This window comes from Brachyistius frenatus, unplaced genomic scaffold (assembly GCF_029030835.1).
Source record: "Brachyistius frenatus isolate BFR_SWC_R1_liver_20210118 unplaced genomic scaffold, ASM2903083v1 Contig_21, whole genome shotgun sequence".
Taxonomy (NCBI): domain Eukaryota; kingdom Metazoa; phylum Chordata; class Actinopteri; family Embiotocidae; genus Brachyistius; species Brachyistius frenatus.
In genome coordinates, this window is record NW_027210620.1 from 3,834,842 (window position 1) to 3,856,378 (window position 21,537).

The window sequence follows — 21,537 nt, forward strand, 5'->3', positions numbered from 1 at the left end:
TTATTAATATATTACTGCCAGAGTCTGTAGCTTTGCAGGGTTGAGGTCATCAAAACTCCTGCACACGAAAGAGCTGCGGTGTGTCTGTGTGCGTTTGGTTTACAAAGTTTGCTTGATTTATGTTATTTTGGAGCTTAAAATAATAATAATAATAGTACAAAAATAAAAAAAAATACACGTATTTACCACCGAAATGCTTATCTGAGGAAATTTGGTAATAAAGGACTGTAATCAATACCTGGATGCAGGTAAGGGGAACAGTTCAAATATTGCATTTGCGTTCAGTCTGCTGTGTGAAGGTAACACACTGTAAACACGACGTCATCCTGCACAGGCAGCTCGGTGAAGCTGAATTAATGGATTACAGTAGCATCCCGGGCTCGTTTGCCAGTCCCCACTGATCGGGCAGATGCCCACCGGCAGGTATCAGCAGCAGTAACAATATCGGCCCCGTGGCTCACTGATGCATCTTCACATATGCACTTTTAAAACGGGTCCTTTACAACGAGAAGGTTACAGAGGCTGCACGGAGGCCGGGTTGGCATATTAACATTTTTGTGCTGATGGCAAGAATCTTTCATCAACTCTTTTTGGCTTGTTCGGTATGTTTAGTAGAAGCTCACCACATTTCACTGCACAAAGAGAGGCCTGTTTGTTTTGTTATATTCTATCGTGACTGACATTGAAGCGGCTTTGCTTTGGAGAATAAGTAACATCTTCATTTTATACAGAAGATACCATCCAATGTTATTCTGTTAAGCCCAAAGTGAAACATTTTCTTTATGATACTACAACAATCTTGCAGTGTATCTGTGTCATGCAGACTTTTCATTGTGATTGTAGAAAAGAATTTTTTTTTTTTTTAGAAGGTGATACTTTGAAAGTTTTGAGACTGAAGCTACATCGTAAAGTTCGTGGGCCGGAAAACCACAACAAAGAGCTTAAAGGTGCTAAAACACTGAGTTTTTGTCTACGAGTGACAGGTTTCAAAAACCGGTAGTGTCATATTTGAACGACTGTGAATAGTCGCTCTGAGGTTGTGATGGTTGTGACGTTTCTGATCCCACCGCTCAGCTCCGGTCTGCGTTTGTGTGTCCGTGACTTTTGTTTGCGTCCCCGTCTGTCTCATCTCGTGGTTATAAACTCGAGCTGGCCCCGGCACCCTTTTTCGTCAGTTTGTATTGATCGTGGGGGGAAATACCGAGAGTCTGACATGGCCAATTTGTCTTGAACAGTCGAGGCACACACCCAGTGCCACTATACAGGCCTAATTCATCACGCTGTATTGACTCGCCTCAGCTTCTTCCTCGCCATCAATTATAATCTTTGGTAAAGGCGTGAGCGCCGTGCTCAGAAGGTTCCTTTGTGTTCATCACGAGAGGCCGTATGAGTAGTTGGAGCTCCTAGTTATCGACTGATCTGTATTTCACAGCTTAACGTGCGGGTGTGACTCAGACTGATCTCGTTGGAAGGCTGCAGCAGTTGCATGTGGGTTACTGCAGGCGTGCACCACATCACACGCAGCGTTTTCTTTTTTTTTGTTTTTGTCTTTTACCTTCCAATCTTCCACATTTAGCCTTCGACGCTTCCCTTCTCGGTGACATCTTCCTCGTCGTGTACTCCTCCTCCACAAACCCTGTGGCGTTTCATTTTCTCAATGTGAACAAGAGAGGAAAAATCTTCCCGACCAGACTGATAGATTCGAGGGGGCCATAATGAGAAGGCTCCGACTCGCAGGCTGTCAGGTGAAAGTGTATCTCAGCGCCCCCTGGAGCCTCGGAAAGGTCACCGTGCCTCTTCATCAAACATCAGGCAGGGCCGGCTCCGCTGTCAGCTGGACGCTGCTGTTCTCTCCCCGCTGAGTTTAAAGTTCACTCCCATCTGCTCCCTGAAACTTACCCCGAGCCACAAAATGGTGGTCGTTATGCTCTCGTAAAGCTGTCACGAGGAGGATTTGATGGCCCCGCTTATGCGGCGGGGCCCGGTGATGGAGAGGCTTTACGGTCTGAAAACGAGCCCATCTCGGCTACATGGGATAGTGCATGTCGATGAAGTGTTCACGCTCAAGGAGGTTTTTCTTTTCTGTGGACTTTCAGGAGGTATATCCTTCATTTATGGGGCGCCCATTGCACATTAGAGATGATTTTAATGCGACTGTACGAAGACGTGATTCACACGAGACTTTCTGGGTTATGGACACCTTGATGGGTACAATTTCTCAAAGTATGTGATGGCTTTTATTTTCCTCGACCAGGCATCAAAACACCTTATATAAAAGAATCCTTACCTTTCTAGATGCCTTTTCGAGTCTAGAAATGTTAAACGATTTACTTGTGAAAGTGAGATATGTCTGTTTCAAACCAAATAGCTTCACAAGTGCCTCTTTTTGAAAATCCAACCCGAAACTCTTGTCTGGGAAGTATATCTCGACAGCCTCGACTGAACACGTGAAGCTCATTACTCATTTATCTTCTGACACATTCTTTCCTGCCAGAGCGAACCTCCTCAAAGAGAATTTTTTTTTTTGAAAATGAGTCCACTCCAGTTTTTCGAGCCCTTCCCAGATAGAGCGTTTAATATGAAGACAAGTCGTTCATCTACAAAGCCTTGGCCAGGAGGAATGATACATTACTATGAGGCCTAATCAAGTTGGATGTGGCTCATTGGTCCTCTGTGGGCTGCCGCACACTCAAGCACCACTATTTTCCGAAGGCAAATTGGTCGTAGGGATGATGTCCTTCTAATGATTGTTTCTAATGTAAAGCTAATGTAGTGGTGATCAAAGCTTGCCTCTGGAATTTAAATAGTGTGTCTGCGTGTGTGAGGTGGCGAGGGGGAAGAAAATTGCCTCTCAAAAAGTTTACGGGAAAGTAATTAGGGAGGAAAAGTTAAAAAAAAAAAAAATCCACAGATGTGTGGAATATTAGCTGTGATGATGACAAATGTATAGTGGAGGAAAAAAACACAAAAACTTTTTTTTTTTTTTTTTTTTTTTACTCACTCAGTACTAGTGAATGGTAATAAGGTTACTGACTTAAAAAGGAAATAATAATTTTTTCCTTCATATCTCCTGAGCCTGGAAAATTGCTTCTTTAACTAAAGGCACGGCTCTCATCTCATGCTGATGCTCGTTCAGCTCAGTTATTTATATTGTCATTTATTCTTTGAATCAATTCGCCAATAAAGTGAACAAAAATAATGAAAAAATGTCAATAATCTAATCTGAGGTCATCATCAGATGTCTCCTCATGTCTCACTTTCTGAAAATGTCAAGATGTAATGACATTAAACTGAGAAATGTAGAAAAATCTCAATTGTCATTTAGTGTATTTACATTCTGTAATTACCTCACTTTATAGACGTTTTCATTGTTAGTGGTGGAGTCCGCCATTCCTGTGTCTAACCGATGCATCAGGGATTCTTAAATGACGCAACATGTAATGCAGTTTGTTTATACCTCTGCTTTTAAAGCGTTTATTGTGAAATCATAGTCACAGGAAATCCAGTGTTTTGACAGGGACGTTAGAAAATCAGAAATGCAATTTTAGTTTTGGACAGCAGATTAAAGTTTAAAACTATATTCCTGGAGATATCGGTTTTGTTCTCTTTCGCAGCCCCGCTGGTGAAAAGCAGTAATTGCAGCTTTTGGAACTATTCATTTTGCAAACAAGTCACGACCTCTTCAACATATTTCTACTCGGGTTGATTTAAACACGCGATGACTTGCATTTTTTTTTTTTTTTGCCGCAATTTTAGAGATTTGCTTCTAAATTTAAGGAATATTTTAATGGCAACATAACTTGTTTGTGTTTGTGTGCTCCTTTTTCGGAGTCAAAGTCAAAGTGACCAGCGCCCGGGAGAGCAGCCATGTTTCTCAGCTGGCACTCTGGCCGCAGTGACACGAGTCAATGCCAAGTCTTGCCCCCCCCTCCCCCCATCTTGCTGTCGTCCTCATCTCAGCCACATCCTTTCTCTTTGCTGCTCCCCACAGCCAAGTTTGACTCCTCTCCGCTGCCTCACCCTCAGCCCGCCCTTTACGATATGCCACTTTGCAAATGCTGCTTGGAGCTGCAGCACAATTAATCACATGTAATCGAATCACCGCAGATGCAGTGGCCACATTTAGACGGACGTGCAACTCTTTGCACTCGAAATATCTGCTCCATGGCCAGAAGTATGTGGACGCCCTGTTGTTCACAGTTTGGATGAAGCACCGATTCTAATTAGAGAAAATGTGTCCAGTGACACGTCTTCTGTTTTTTGTTTTTTTTATGCGATTTCCTCCTTTCACCAAAACATTATAGGAATGAGTGTGAATGGTAAAGCAAAGAAAAAAGATGGTGAAGCCCTGGTAACAGCTTAGAAGATAAAAAGAAATTCATCAACAAATTAAGTTGCAGTTATGTAAACAAACTAAATACGGAGTGCAACATGAACAGAACAACACAAAAATCCTATAAATACTAACAATAAAGGCAGTCTTTTAGTAGAGCTTGGATTGACATTTGCGCTCATGTAAATGTTGTGACTTTTTTGATAAAACGTGTATGTGTCAGATCCACAGACTGTATACAAAAGTGGACTCCGGGTATGAAAAATGAGACTCCATGCAGAAGTGCCTTAAGCTGCAATACCACCGAGTGCCACTAGAGGTCGACTCCAAAAAGCCTCCGACTCCGTAGACTCTTATTTACCTTCTCTTATAAAAAAAAAAAAAAAAAAAATTCAGTTATTTAGATTTTTCTCTTTCCGACCATTCATCTGAAAGTAATCCGTCATTAACTATAAAATAAACCTCAAAAAGCCATGTTTTTGGGGGCGTGTCTGGTTGGTTGACAGGCCTGTGCACCACAGTCAGGCTTTAGTGGGCAGGACGTAGAATCGCCGGGTTTCCAACAGCCCCCCCCCCCCCCAGCTCGTCCAAATACGGTCACTTCCCGCTCCAAACCGCTCCGAACTAGCAAAGATGGTGCCGTCCAAAATCTGAACTCGAGGCTTCATAACGGCCGTTCACAAACCAACGGGTGACGTCGCTGGCGGTTGAAGCTCGGTCGGGTCCCGCCATGGTGCGCGGTGTAAGTGCAGCCTCCGCTGTGAGTGTCCCTGCAGGCCAATCAGCTGTGCAGTAATTATTGGAAACGCCACTTTCTGCAACACGACAACTTTCCCCGGAAGTTGCTGACATTTCAGGATTTACCGAAGAAAACGTTCAAGTTGTTTGAGCTTAATTTAATGTAGATGTGTGTTGTTGTTTTTAATTAGGACATGCAAATGGTATATTTCTGTCAGTGTTTGTTGGATTTGCGCTACCACTAAACTGCTCAGTACTTAACAGATGGACTTGTCAAAATGTTTTTCTTCCTCACGATTAGATTTCAATTCTATATTTTCTTCCATTTGCTCCAGTCAGTTTGTCTGGAAAATAAAACAAACTTTATTTCAGGGAAAGCGCCAAAACTGATAAGCGGAATGTAAATTGTCGAGCTAGAAAGAAAACTGAAGCAACGTTTGTTGTTAATTGGCGCTTATTTATGACTCGACGTGGCTCTTTGCAACATCTGTTGCTATAAGAAGTGACGCCGTTACAGATAAATATCCGCTCCACTGTGGAACACAATAATTGCCTCCCTAGTTAGCCGGCGACGTAATTGCAGAATTAGCTGTTATTTGTGTGTAAATCTCACCGCAACAAGGCGCTCGCTGAAATTCAGTCTGAATTTTTGGGCGACCGGTGTCGCTTCGTTGCCAAAAATGTGTTTCCGTGAAAGGATTTTTTTTTTTTTCTAGCGGCAGAGGACGCCGCCGTGTCTCCGGGGAAATATATCAACATTGTGGTGCTCCAGCTCAAATGTCTATGTAGCCACGGGCGTCCGTGCTCCGTCTCGCTATGGCACTGCTGTGGAATCCGGGCTGAGATAATGGCGTCTAGGCTAATTTGTCACTGACATTTTTGCACGTCTCTCTCGCACAGAAAGGGATACGAACGAACAGAGCCGGCCTGTTCCGGGTGGCGCTTCTACACGCCGCGGTGTCTGAGCAGTTTGTCAGCTCTCCGTTATCATTTGGAGACGGCGTTGTATGCCTCCACTTTCACCGTGTGTGTTTATTACCGAGACGTATCGACGCCCGGAGTGGAGGGAGCGTCTCCAAACTCCGCGGCGTGTTTGTTCAGCTCTTATCAAAAAAAAAAAAAAAAAAAAAAAAAGAGGGGGGGGGGGTATCGAAGCTCGAATGAATGCGGGATGAGGAATCATCTTTTTTTGTGTGAAAATGTTTGCCTTGTTTATCGCATGATATTTACCATTAACAACAACAACAACAACAAAAATACCAGAGATGTGAAGCAGACCTCCAGGGAGGTGGAAGAGAGGTTTCAAACTGTCAGGGTTATCTCGCGCATAATCGGCTGCGCGGGGTAATGAATGATAAGGAGAACGCTCCGGCGGGGCTCCGTATCTCCGAGGGCGGGGGGGGGGGAATAAATGGAGAGGAAACAACGGCACTCTCAGCAGTCGCAAACTTTTGTTCGGGCTTCGCCAAACAATAGCAAATAAGCATGTGTCGTTTATGGCCTGATGGACTCGCAAATAGCTCGACGGAAAGTGTGAACAGAGCAGTTGCCCCTTTATTGCTTCCAGTGGTGTTATGGTGCTTTTGAGTCTCTCTCTCTCTCTCTCTCTCTCTCTCTCTCTCTCTCTCTCTCTCGCTCTCAACCGATCCACAATAAAGGAGGAGCTGCTTGCTCACTCCGACCACGTTTACCTTTGGGGCCTGTGTGACTGAAATGCCCCTTTCATCTAGGAGGGATATGTCTGTCTCAATATCCCCATGGTGCTTATGGTACTGTGCACACAGGAGGGGGAGGAGGAGGAGGAGGAGGAGGAGGAGGAGGAGGAGGAGGAGGAGGAGGGATGTCCTCTATCTGTGTGCGATTTCTTTGTCCACCACAGCATATCCCCTGTTTGTGTACCCTCTTCCACCCCTCTTCTAATCTCAGGAGGGTGGGGGAAGAGTGCAATCAAGACAGGATGGGAGGGGAGGGGGTGAGAGGGGTGGGGGTACATATGGTCCTGTCTACAAGGAAACAAGGGGATGGTTGACTGGCAGCCTCCTCCTCCTCCTCCACCCTTCTAGCTGTGCGTCACCCCGTCTCATCTCCTTCCACTTGTACCTGTCAGCCGTGCGGTGGTTGAGATCTCCGAGGTTGGCCGGCGCTGTTCGCTCTGCGCTCACACAACATCTCTTTATCCTTCGCCCCCAGCGGGCCCTCCGAGATCGAACCCACCGAGCGGAGCCGCATTTGATACGTTGCGTCAACACTTTTTTTTTTTTTTTTTTGTATTCTCAAAAGGCTCAACTCTGAAGGTTTTTTTTTTTCGACATTGTTTAATTTGCAGCCAATTTTCTAAAACACACTTGATGAGTTCGGGAGCTGATAACAGTTTAGAGGACAAGTCCGCCTTTAAAAAAAAAAACACACAAGAGTACGGCGGCTTAGTGAACTTTTTGTAATTCCTTTGTTGTTTGGCCGAGCGTCAGCAAGTTTTTCTCCCTTTGAGACTCGGCCACATCTGAATGATGAGTCATCGCGTTGAGATATTTCCAAGACAGCTAATATCTAGCTGGACTGCAGGCTGCGGTGTCAGCCCTGCAAATTTAAACAGTAATGCTTCTGTTTAGACTGCATCTATCATAGATTGGAGGGAAATTTGTGCTTTTTTTTTTTTTTTTTTTTCAAAAAGTCTCACTTTTTACTCGCCGAGGTGAAAGCAAAGGGCCGTCAGCTGTCACATGCAAGCAGGGAAACACCAAATGAAGTAGGAGAAGGTCAGACTGGTTGATGTAAAGCTGGTTACACCGACGGAGGAAAATCCATCAATACTCCTGGTGCACGAGCTCTGCGAGGAGGATTTGTGCTGCAGCTCTCCGTCCACAATGGGTAGTTATTGTCCTGCTGCTGGCCAGAAGATAGCCCTGAAAGGTTCTGAGGGGTTTATGAGTTAAGGTCACAGTCGCAGGGTGACAGAAGCGAAATGAAATTACAGCTGCAAGCAGCAATCTGGTGGTCCGGCTCCTGCAGAGAAATTCAGTAACAAAAGGGGGAATTTATTTGTTTGTTTTTCATGATTAAAGTGTTAAATTTCAGAAAGGGATTAGAAAATGAATCAAATGTTTGAAAAGATTGGACAGCTCTGCAAAGAAAGTTTGGTGCATTCAAAGACCAACTAATTAAATATCTTGTAACAAAGATTGGAGAAACAAACGTGACAAAAAAACTATAATGCTTGAATTTTCAGAATATATTTCATTCTTTTTAAAAAAAAAATCGCTAATCACCGTTTTGTCCGCAGTCTTTTGACAATTTTGTACAAATCGACACCAAAAACCAACATCGAACACGTCCTGTCTGCCAATCAACATTTTCCTTAAATACAAGAGAAAAATGTGTAAAGTAAAATATATAACCAGACGTTTCTTTATGTAACCTGCTCAATTTTCAAACCAAATATAGAACAAAGAAAAGATTTGCAAGTCGGAAAAATGAAATTTCTTGTTTTGGGGAAAAATTGGAGATGTAATTATCGGCTTAAATAAATGTAAAGTTTCTGTTTAGCATAATTTTTTTAATGTAATTTAGTAAGACAAAATAAATAAGAAAAAATAAATGGTCATTGACACTTGGAACCGGTTACCTAAAGACATCCCGGTAGTGTCGCAGGTGCACGTCAGGCCGTTCTCTCTTCTCTTCACTCCGAACATTAAACTGTTGGACAAATACAACTTTTTTTTTCTTCTTCTTCTTTTGTTCTTGTTTTTAATCCTCTTTCAAATTTGGACGGCATCCATTTATCTGTCCGGCAGGCAGCTGGTATCAGTGAAGCCGAGCAGACGCAGGAAACCGCATCAGCAGGTAGCGTCTGACATTGTTGTGAGAAATTACACCCCCCCCCCACACTTCCCTTCCTGATCCTGTCATTTACCTTGAGTCGCCGTATGACGAGCCTTTACATTATTAAATGCAGTGCACATGCTCCTCCATCTGTCACGGTATTGGCCTCTCCTGCCTGTACTAGCCGATTGGCTCGGCTCGTCATCAATCACACGCTGCTGAATTGACCTGGCGTTCAGATCAGTGCACGGACTGAGGAGTGCTCCTGACCTTGGACTCGTCCCTCCTCGTCCAGACCAAACCCCGTGGAGGCTGGAAGGAGGAATTCAATTCCAAAAACCAACAGATGAGTGTTTTATGAGTGCTTTAAAAGGCCTCGACCTAAAGTGTTTACTCTCTGCCCATCCTCGTCTCTCTTCGGCATGGCATGAAATTTACTATATGCCAGCGTGGTAGGCTTTTCTCCCTCCAATTTCACTAGCTGACAAGCTGAGGAGGCTAATGGACGAGGTGCCCTGGATTAATGTCTCCGCGTTTTGGTTGGAGCACCCTCTCGTCTGAGTGAGGTGTTGAGTTGTTTCGTTGGTGTCGGTGAATCTCTTTGCTCTCCTGCATCAGGCAGGAGTCAGTTTAACCGGCAATTAGTCAAAAGGCGAATCTGTCACCCCCCCTCCTCTCCCCCGAGACGGATTGTTTTATTGAAAGCATTATTGAGTTGAGTTCACCTCACTCTGAAGACTTCTCATTAAATTAATATTTTGTCAACGCTGACGTTTTTCTTTTCTTCTTCTGCTCAACGGGAGCTTAATCTTAGACTGAAGGTTTACTTTGAGGAATCTGAGAAATGAAGACTTTTTGGTTCTTTTTAGGTTTTAAATGTCAGTATTGTTTGCAAATGTTTTGCAAAACCTTCAGGGATAGATATTGCTATACTTTATAGCAGCCGAAAATATTGTATTTATGTTATTTACCTAATTTATGAGCACCTGTTTGTTTCCAGGTCAGTGTGAAGGGTCTCTGCTGCGTTTCTGTCCTCTGACCTCTGTGTGTTTTACTGTAGGTTGACGGTGAATGGTTTGATACAACAGTGGACTTCAGTGTTTTCCTTCTTGTTTCCATAGAGGTTGCTTTGGGCTAATTTGAACCCAAACCATTATCTTTCCCAAACCAAATGGTTTTTGTGCCAAAATCTAACCGGGGGCGCTAATTTAGGAAACACTCCTGTGGGTCGTATTTGAAGGTAGAAACAAACGACGTGCATGGTCGAACGGGTTGGAGCGGTTGTTGTGATGTTTAGCCGGTATAATGTTTACAGTCATCACCATCTTAGTTTAGTGTGTTAATTCCAATTAGCAGTAAATACAAAGTAGATTGTATTCTCATCAGCCAAATAAACGTACTATGGCAGATGTTTGGTCGTGAATGAAGGTATTGAGCAAACAGCACTTAATTATGAGATCTCGACATTTACATTTCATGGCAGTTAGTCCAATAGATGTTGAGTTTTTTTTTTTTTTAAAAAAAAATTAAAACCACACATGGCCCAACTCATCGTGGCCCAAGGGAAAAGTCAGACGATCCTCAAAGTCATAAGGATTTGTCTTCTGGGTACCATGAACGTCAGTACAACATTTTATGGCAATCCATTTGACATTTGTAGAGGCATTTCAGTCTGGTTAAAGTGATAGATTCGGGTCATTAGCACTTTATTTGAGATTTCGTCCTGTGCATTTCTCTGTTTTCTGCCATCAAATGCATCTTCCCAGCTGTGCTCGATGCGACAGCGTCTCATTTGCATCTTCTTGAGGCAGAAAGCCTAAAAATCAAGATAAGAATAAGATTAAACTTTTCCACTCATTCCAAACCTTTTTGGGGCAAATCAATTGAAGCTAAAAACTGAGATTATCATTCGCACTAAAACTAAAGTGGTCACAATAATGGACTTTTTTTTGACACTCAACACGTAAAATGTAGGTTAAGCTTCACCATATTGTGACGTTTCCCTGTGTTCGGGGGATTTTGACGCTTTCTGAAGTGCCACTCATTGTCCTTCACGTATTAAAAAATGAAAACAAATTCTTTGAGCAGTCCACGCTGCCTCCTCTTTGGGATGTAGTTACCGACTGAGTTCTCCTCTACACCCTCCTCTAATAATTGAGATGAGCCACGAGAGTGAAGGAACTTGGAGCAAAGTCAAAACTTTCATCTTTTATTCACAAGCCATCGCATGAATGCCAGTTCAGACCTCTTCTTCTTCTCAAATCCCCCTTAAAGGCTCTTCATCTTCCTTATACACTATGGGATCTCTACATACGGATCTGGCAATATGTTCTATAGTTCTATTAATAACAATCGAAATAAAATATAACAGCAGCGAGTCGTACAGACAAAGGTTTTATTATGAGCAATGGGGCAATTTGGCATAGAAGCATGTGGTAGTTCAAAGAAAGCCCATCACTTATCTAAATAGCACAGAGTCGTACGCTGAATGTCAAGTTATTAACTATGGCTGTAATACAAATTCAATTCAGAGGCCAGATTAAATTAGGGAAATGCTGAACTGCTTGCTAATCAAAAAAATGGAAAGCCATTTTGAAATGGATTTGTACTACATCATGGTCGTTTCTCAGAGAGATGATTTAGAGCAATATGTTTCGCTTCCTATTTTGCACTGAGTGATGCTTGGAATAAATTTGCCGGTTGGACATTTTCTTTATTTTTCCCTTTTAAAAGCTTTCACAGCAGCCTGGTGTGCTGTTATTTTTCTCACTGGATTGTTTCACTGTTTTAAATCTGATTGTGTTTTTTTAAAAAAATTTTTTTTTAAAATTTTTGGTCTGTTTCTTGCCTCAAGCAGAGGTGAGTCTGGCTCTGGCTCCATCCAGCCTCATCCTCGTAGACAATATGTTGGAATTGCCTTCCAGTGCCTCTTCAGACCTCGGGGACTTTTTTCATTTTGTCTTCTCACTCCCTTCTTGTAATCTGGGGGAATTGAAAAGTCAGTGCTCAATAATGGAATAAATGGGTTTAAAGGGTTGAGCCGGAGAACCGTGTCCTCGTTCAGGTATTAGTTAACAGCCCAGACGCAATATCGGGCTTTGTGTTTGATACTCCGTCAACCATGAACACTCCCTAATTGCATGTATGGTAATCCGTCGTTATTAATCTTTCATGAGATTTGGTGTACGTTGAACTATTTTTGTTGCATTTATGTTAAATTTCCCAGTTGCACGGACATCAACATGTATCCCGTGATATAAAACCAATAATTAAAATTTCTAAATATGTCAAAATGAGCAAAAGTGATGTTTATAGCTCCAATTAAAGTTAAGATTATTGCATTTATCGAATGTTTTCTGACCCTCCGTTAAAGACTTTGGGCTGCATTTAATTTTCATTTGAGAAAATACCTTACACAATTTGTTTATTCATCCACATAATTTGATACACAAACAGTTCATCCAACCAGGAACTCGATTTAGTAGGTTAATTTATAAGTTACTGTAGCTCCCATGACTGGAATGCAACTAATCAGCTGCTCTGCTGAGTCTGTAAACTATAAACAAATAAAATAAGGGCAATTTAAATTGAAGTGCTGTACATTGGATGAAAGTTTTTTTTTCTTTTCCCTGTGGCAGCAGCGGTAACTTACTCTGCGTAATCAAACGTTTGACGTCAAGATGAAAAATGCTCAGCCAGCACCTGATCCAGGTCTCTGAATGGACCAGATGGACCTGCTGAGTTTTTACAACATGATTTCCTTGAAGATATTGCTGAACTGACAGTAGATTTTACACCTGGATATCCATAACGTAATCCCATAAATTATATAGCAGTGCTGCTCAGGGCATTTATTTACCTCCACAGAAGAGAAAGCTACTTTTTCTTTTTTTTTTATTGGAGACTTTTATGTACAATTTTCCCGTTTTATGTCTATTTGATCATAATGTGTTTCTAAGAAGCCTCCCCATTGCTTTTTTTTTTAATGTTATTATAAACTTTACTCTTTCTCCATTTAAAATTAAAATCCTTTCAGCAGCCCAAGATGGATTATTTATTCAATTTCCGAGAAGGCATTTATTGTGTAAAATCCGCAAGAGGACAAGCAAACGCCGTAAATCACGAAAATGCTAAATTGAATGATCCTAAATTATTCATCAGTCATAAAAACAGTACTTTTGTGCAGCAGATTTGGCTACTTATCCTACAGCACCATGTATCGCACGAGTTGTGAAGCCCTGTCGTTTGTGTGTTTTAGTTGTTGAGGCAGTGAATCCTACAAACAGAGATAAAGATACGCACTGCTAGACGATATCTCCTCAAACACATTCGAGGGTTGGACACGGCTTGACTCGCCAAAAAGGTGCCAGCAGTCGTCTGTTGTGTGCAGAATGAGGAGGAGGAAAGAGTGTGCAGCCGTGGCAGCAGCGCCGCGACTCTGTACTCGTGGTGCTTGTTCCTCGACGCTAACAAGCTCGTCACCGTAATGCCAACAAACGCATGTTGCACTGGCATTTTAGCGTTTTAGCATTCTAACATTTTGCTGCTTAGCACAAAATGCGACATTTGAAGATATTGGAAGAATATTTGGTCCAAAACCAAAAGTGCTGGGAACGTTTTGAACTGATGATGGCACAAAGCAACAGATACTGTGACGATCCATCCTTATAGACACTGAGACATTTCATACAAAACCACAAATGGGAATCTGCTGGTAAATGGTTCAGACAATTAGCTTTTGAGAACACGAATGTCTGTTCAAAACTGCCTGATTGTCTTTCTAGTAGTTGTTGAAATATTTCAATCTGGACTAAAAGTAGTAGAAATACGAGTTCTAAGTAATAAACGTTGTTAAAAGCAGAACGTCCTGATGCCGATGCTTGACATGGGGTTTTACATTTCCTTGGATGAGTTTGAGCGCTTTTAATGACCATATTGCGTTAAGTAGATGTAGTACCTGTTCATACTTTCACTCTATCACGGCAGGCTGTTAACTTTTTTAGTGCTACAACTTTTCTTGGCCGTATATTGGCTCGCATAAAAATGATTCTGTTGACTCATATGCAGACTCGTCCACAGAATTTAAATCAGGGGAAATGGATCAGTACTTTGTACTGGCAGATGCCCAGAAGCCGTCTTTAAAATTGCTATTGGGAGAGAAAAAGTTGGATTGATGCATCACTGTTAGAGGACCTTTGTCGTAAGCTCGCTCACTGAGGCCTTTTGATTTTCCAAGTACTGTAGATGTCATCCACGGCTGCTATTTGAGAGTCTCGAATGTGACATGTTTCACAGCAGAATGAGCTTCTACCTCTTGAATTTGAAGTTACCTAACTTGCATTTTTTTGGGGTCTTTTTTTTAGACCAAAATAAAGTTGAAAGTTTGCAGCGTTGGATCAATATTTACAGAGCAAATTAAACTGGAATCTAAAAACTTTCAGAACTTTCTTGTCACACGAGTTTGTTTTTCCCAGAGTTAAACCACTTCAATCTTTTTCAATCCTAGCCCGGTGCCTCTGCTCTGGTGTTCCACTGCTTCTCGTTTACTAGCTGCTGGCCTCACTAATGTTGTTGTGTGGGGCAAGTGTACAACCAGTCGTTCCACTTTGGCACAATGGTGCACCGCGCTGTGGATAGAAACACTACATAAATTTCGATTGGTCCCGGGCTAGGCGCACGACCAATATCCCAAAGAGGTCGGGATAATTTACGAGGTGCAATTCATGGCACGAATGTATCACCGCCACTTTATTACAGCCCATCACAGGGACTGATTAAATTGATCTGCAGATTGGGGGGACGGCAGCCGCAGACACCTCGTTCATCTCGAGACCTGCAGAAACACAAACTCGGGTAAAAGTTACCTTGAAGACAGTTTTGATGTGCAATAAGTTGAGTCATCCAATCATCATATAACAATTATTATTATTATTATTATTATTATTATTTTTTGCATGTAGCTGCTTCTGTTTGGTGCATTTCGGTTGCATTTGTGCCGCATTATTATAGCGGCACAGAGGTTTTTGTTTCCCGTCTGCTCTTCTGTGTTCTCCCTCGCCCCCCCCTTCCTCTGTCTCGCTGTCTCTTTGCCCACCTGCCAACTCTCAGCCGACGCACACGCACACGCACACGCACGCACACACACACACACACACACACACACACACACACACACACACACACACACACACACACACACACACACACACACACACACACACACACTTTTGCCTCACTAAAGCAGTGATGAAGATGTAAGGAACGGTGTTTGGCTGCGTTTGCTGCCAGATGCCTCTCATGGCCAGACCAACAGTTTATGCTTAAACCTCCAATTTAGTTCAGGTGCTGAACCCTGCCGGAAAAAAAGACAGGCAGCCTCTTGTGAGGGAAGAGCTTATAGCGGGAGGGAGGAGAGGGGGGGTAAGGTAGGAAGGAAGGTAAGGGATAAGACTGAGAATGAATTGGGGAGGAGGGGGGGGGGACAGCCAAACACACACACACACACACACGGACCCTCTGCAGCTACTACAAGGGAGAGTTTCGAGAAGGCGACTTGTCTTGGAAAGACAAAGACGGATAAACCCTGTAAGGGAGCTGGAGTCAGTGAGGAAGATCGAGGGGCTGAGAAAAGTCAAAGAGGGATAGGCAGAGCGCCGTGGAGGAGAAAAAGGGGGAGTGTGGTGGGTCGGTGGGGAGAAGAAGAAACAGGCGGAGGGGGGGGAGCGCACATTTCCAAAGAGCCACGTCGTGGTGAATGGATCACCGCACGTCCGGCAGAATCCTCGTCGCTATGTGATTGATTGGCTAACGTTGGAAGTGAGCTTTGGAGTCTGCCAGTCAGCTGACAGGAGGGTCGTGGGTCTGGAGGAAGAGGGGCTCCACTAATCCTCTCACTCTTTTGTGAAGCCTCCCACTCGTCCAAGCCACTTGTCCAGAGGACTTTTTTCCTGTATTCGTAGAGAAGGAGAGCAGAAGGCAGAGGTGGTGTTGGAGGAGGTTTTTTTCAAAACAAATTTTTTTAGCTGTCCCTTCAGTCATGTCGATGCTAATTGTCCCCCAGCACATCAATACCACCACCTCCAAAATGGTAAGTTTGGACATTTTGCTGTCATATTGTGGTGTGAATGCTGTTGTGCCGGATCGTTTAGCGTTTCTTGAGCCCGTTTCTCTTCTTTATTAGTGCTTTTAGGCCCATATGTGATTTGCATGACACCAGTTGGCCATAAGCAGACTTGCATTTCTGCTTTTTTTTGGTCACATTTTTTGATGAATTATTTCCAGTTTCTGTTCCAGTTTTACTTAATTAAGATCACTTGCAAATCATATTTAAATGTATTTTGCATGCGCGACTTTAATTGGAATGAAAATATTAGTTACAGTCTGCAATTTAAGTGTGATTTTTGGTCCCGTCATCGTGTCGGATCACCCGACTGTGAGTGTTATATATCGTCTGGTTCCAATGACAGGAAGACCCGTTTGTTGATGGCCAGCGCTGCCCCCGGGGCGGGGTGGGGGGGTGGTGGGGGGGGGGGGGGGGCTCACCTTCATAACTCACTCACTGTCTCTCAAGACTCCCGAGCTGAGGTGGACATTAAATCTGCCTCTCCAGCTGTCTCATAAAAGTCAACCTCTCCCCACTCACGTTTTTGATCTCCTTCATCCGCTCATTTGGTCGCCTCATTTGAACCCCTTGAAAGCTCATCGAAGTTTTGCTCACACCCGTAGGTCTGATAGAACCGGGATCGGGCCAGAGGTGAGTGATTTAGCGCTTGTGTTCGCTTGTCGGGGGGGGGATGAAATGTACGCTGCTGCAACACACTTGTCAAGTGGCCTTGGCTGCGGCGGCTTGTGGTGGGAATTAACAACTTTCACATTACTTGGAAGATATATATGTTTGTGAGGTGGATTTGCTGGACTCTGGATTTCAGCAGTTTGATACTTGTAATAACTAAATGCCTACAGGCGCTGCATAACAAAATGCAACTCCAATAAATGAAGGCAGTGCAGTCAGACCGAAGGCATGGGGAATAACATGCGAGATGAAGTGAAGCCGCTGTACGCTGACTGCAGTGTGCAGCTCTGATTAAACACCTTTGAATTTTTAACCACGGCTGAAGTCACCTCAAGTCGCACCTGCTCAGATCACGTCGTCTCCGTGAGAGGGGAACTCTACAATTTAATTAGCTGGGCTAAGATGTCGGGAGCTGAAACGGTAAAGAGAGTTCACAAAGTAATGCGCAACATGTACGCATGTTCACGCGCATTTGTGCACATTAAGAAAGAAAATCTGCAAAAAAAAAAAAAAAAAAAATGGTGCACTTGTCAGAGAACCTAAAGAAGTCATTTATGAACTTTGTAAAGGCTGCAACTATAATGGCACGAGAAAATGTGAAGTCCCTGCAAGAATCTGCCATATTTCTAAGTGATAAACCGTGATTGGGTGTTAATGTGTTCTTAAACACGCATTAGAGTGTCTAGCGAAGTTGTAGACAACCCTCACAGCTGCTAGTGAGAAATGATGATCAGCCTGTCGTGACTCATCCTGTAACACCTGTTCTGGCCGACAAATGCTGTTGAAATCTGTTTAAAAAAAAAAAAAAAAAAAAGAAGCACACTGGAAGCAACATACTGACAACAAGCATAAGCTGCTTCACAGCTGCTGTTAAGGGAGCGGCTGACTCAAATTAACAGCACGTGAAAACACAAACTTCATACGGCCAGTTCGGTTCCTCTTCAGATCCTCTGCTTTCTTTTTTTTTTATTTACTCCATTAACTGGTAGTCGTTGACTTTTACTGCTGTCTTCACATAATTAGCACATAAAATCACACTTTTTGCATCGCTGGCATTGTTGGCCATCGCTGCAGGTCGATGTTTATGTCTGTTTTCTATCAGCAGCGGACAGTTTAGAAATGGACGTTGCAATCTTTTTTTTTTTTTTTTTTTTTTTTTTTACAGTTGACACTCAAATTGTGCTTTTAGATGTGTTTCTAAATGATTTGCTTCATTGACGCCAAACCCTCGTCTTTGTCTTCAAGCCTCGAGCTGATTCATAATAGCGTCGCCCGTCCGTCCTCTTACAGTCTTGGTATGTTTCATGAACTCGTCACCACCGGTACACTTAAGCAGTTATGAACTGGTGTCCCATACTCTCACTCCTCGTCGTCCCCGGAGCACCGGGGGTCGTCCGTTTGAGACGGTGCACATGAGATAATGTACGTCCCACGAGTGCCAGCCCCCCCCCCTGTCTGAGTTTTTTCACGTGGTCAGGTTTCAACACAAAGCTCCCAAAGTTCCCCCCTTATAGCTCCCCCAGGCAGACAGCACACATCACTTCTCTACCAAACTATGTCTCATTTCCCAGCTAATGTGTCTAATTCCAATCGCTCTGTGACATTAGGTTTCCAGCTCATGAACTATTATCTCTAATGGAAAATTCTTCACTTTAAACACCAGAAATTCTTCATTCGCTAAAGTAAGAAACGGAAGGGGTGAAATGGAGAGTGCAGCAGAGTGCAGGAATGTATTTTAATGACATTTTGATAGAAATACAGATGTTATTGGAAAACACTTTTTCTGTGGTATGTGGCGGATTAGTTCTGTAAAAATGGGAGGTATATTTGGGAAAGAAAAAAAAAAAAAAAGCGAGATTCAGTATTGATTTTTTTTATTTTTATTTTTTTACGACAGATCATTGACCGCAACAAACAGCAAAGGCTGAAATATGAATAAGTGATTTTCTCTGCGGACATTTGTCTCTGGCACGGCTCCTCTGGCATTTAGGTCTTCCTCAAATAAATCAATAATGACTTTAAATCCGCAGCTTTTCTATATATATATATATTTTTTTGTTTTTGTTTTTTTGTCATTCACACAACCTTTTCACTTTCTGAGCCAAAATACCCCCCCCCCCCAAAAAAAAGAAGCTGAGTAGAGAAAAGACTAATGTGGGATTGAATGTATTGATTTTTTTTTTTGTTGTTGTGCTAATTGAAGCCGTGGCTAATACGTTCTGGCCACTTCACTTGGCCTGCCGTCAAAACTGTGGCTGGAATCTTCTGGTAAAACAAATTAAAGAGCCATCAGTTAATGACAGCAGGTTGTTGTAGTAATAACAAAGCTTTTTCACATTCATGGGTTTGAGGAGCGTGTGTGTGTGTGTGTGTGTGTGTGTGTGTGTGTGTGTGTGTGTGTGTGTGTGTGTGTGTTTGTGTGTGCGCACACACTGTACGTGTGTGGCAAGTTTAAATGCCAGCAGTCCAGGTCAGGCAAATTCATCAGAACTTTTCCAACCCTCGCCTCTTTCTCTTCTTAGCACCATTCATTCATTTCCTTGTCCTGTCCGCTCATTCCTTAGAGCTTTTTCTTTTTCCAACTCCGGCCACGCCTTCAGTAAACCTCTCCGTTATAATTTGAGGACTTCTGGAGGTATAAATAAACAGGTTGCGGGTGTTTGTTGTGCTGCAGTCAGCAGTGTTTGCAGCAAAAACAACAACAAGAAAAACGATAGAGTAATAAGCTTCTAGACGCCTGAAGTCTTGCCTTATTCTTCGTGCCTCTTATCTAATAACTCTTCTAATGAATCGACCGGTACGGCCTTAACATAGTTCATCAAGCAGCAGCCCGCTGGTCGGCTCATGCTGAAACAGCCAATCGTTGTTCAGATCTACATCACTTAAACTCAATTTAGTTTTTAAATATGCCAAATGTGTCGGGCTGAGTTTTAGGTTTACGTGCATAACAATGTGTCTTAGGTTTAAGTTTAAGCACACGGTGGAACCGTATAAGAACAATTCAAGGGTCTGGGGGTACCCAGGTTTTTGGTTTGGACGGGTTTTGTATGTTTTTGGTACAGCAGAGTAAACAAATGATTTAGTTTGTTTATATTCAAAGAGTCTCTAATTGGCCATACGTTTTTACTGTTACAGTTACAGACTCTTAAATCTCGCTTGCTGTCATAAGAAACATAAAATAGATCAAATGAAAAATTTGGAGGGGAAGTTCAGTTTAAACATTATGTAGCTTTAAAAAAGAGTAAACTAGAGTGTGTCTGATTTCAACAAGCTCACGTAAACATAACATTTGCCTAATTGTATGGCTAATCGTGTAAACGTGCCAAGAATGACAATGCGAACATGCTAATGTATGATAGGTACAGCCTTTCACTGGTTTTAGTTTGAGTGTGTTAGCGTGCTAACACTTGCAAAAATATAATAGACACAAAGTATTGCTTAAGATGATGGGAATATCTTTAGTTGTACAGTTTTAATCACAAACCAAAGAGGTGGACATGTGAAACTTGAAGTCAGAACATCAACGTTTTTACCGTTCAGTCTTCAGTTATTCGCCTGAAGCTCCGTGGCGACAGTGAAGTAAAAGTTACCGATTCAGGGAGATCTGTCTTCTGTGGATCACAAATTTTTGTAGAAAATCTTCGAGGTAATCTGCCTATTGGTCGGGAAGATGTTTCAGTTTGAACCCGACTGGCTGCCGTTAACGCGGCTAAAAAAAAAAAAAGAAGCCGCGTCTCGGGTTTGAATATTTCCGTCGGATAAAACGTCACGTCGCTTCAAATAGGAGCTGGAGGGAGCTAATAGAGAATTTACTGGATGATGCCATCCGAAAAAAAAGTCAATATTTCAACTCTGGATTTCGCACGCTTTTTTTTTTTTTTCCCCACCCCGTCGTTGCTACTGGATTTGTTGTTTTATTGCTGAGCCGCCAGATTGACAAATCAACCGGCAGCAAACAGACTCTTTCTACTTGGACCACCATCTCCACCATATGTAAAATTATTCTGCTGGCTCTGCCTGGGAAATGGGATCCAAGTCAACAGAGAAGATAACCGAAATGCTTCTTTTTTTTTTTTCTCCTTTGCTTTTCTTCCCCTTCCCGCCCAGCCTTGCATCTGCAAATTACCTTTGTGCCTCTTACACTTCATATGTGCTCGATGTTTCGCCCGCGGTTGCGCCTCACGCCCGCTCACAACTCCTGGCTCTTTTCTATCCTCCCCCCCCCACCCCACCCCACACCCACCTCTCTGCCCTCCTCCCCCTGCTCACTGTGTCCATCTAAATTTCCCGGGGACTTTATCTCGGCCATTTCAAATAGGATTTCGACTCAATTTGCCATGCTTCATGTCACTTTGCTGCCGAATTCCACAGTTGATACGGACACATCATAAAACTTGCAGAATGAGCAAAATGTGATTTGTCAAAACTTTTACCTCCCCTGTTATTTGTCATTTTTCGGAGATTCGTTTCTCCCCTCGCAATGCTCTAATTCGTCGGGAGAGATCGGAGCCCCGGCGTCGGGCAGGTGGGGGGTGTCGATCAAAGAAAGGTGTTACGGTCGGATTGCTGTTGAGGCAAGTAGGTGGTTTCGCAGCGGCAAAGTGACAGCACCTATTAATTTGGCCATTTAATTTTAAGTCCAACAGCGTCAGGCTCCAGCACCTTCAATCTCCCCCTGTCATTCAAAACAAGCCTCTAGCCGGCAGCCATAAACACACACACACACACACACACACACGCGCACACACACACACACACACACACGCACACAAACACATAGGACGCAAAGAAAAGGTTTTTAATCTCCAGCTAAAACTCAGCCTGGTCCTTCCCTGAGAACGCACCTAGCCAGAAA

At 43.0% G+C, this 21,537-nt stretch overlaps 1 protein-coding gene across 3 annotated transcripts in view; it reads left to right on the top strand.

Moving 5' to 3' along the window:
• LOC138619755 (A-type potassium channel modulatory protein DPP6-like) overlaps window positions 1-21,537 on the top strand; it is a 189,504-nt gene that overhangs the window by 32,684 nt on the left and 135,283 nt on the right. Inside the window, exon 1 of one of the 3 annotated variants that reach the window (XM_069696482.1) lies at window positions 15,912-15,977. The exons of the other annotated variants lie outside the window; for them this stretch is intronic. Within the exon in view, the coding sequence (XP_069552583.1) occupies window positions 15,927-15,977 (51 nt within the window). The 5' untranslated portion in view covers window positions 15,912-15,926. Of the gene's footprint in view, window positions 1-15,911; window positions 15,978-21,537 lie in introns of those variants that run through there. 3 annotated transcript variants of the gene reach the window in all.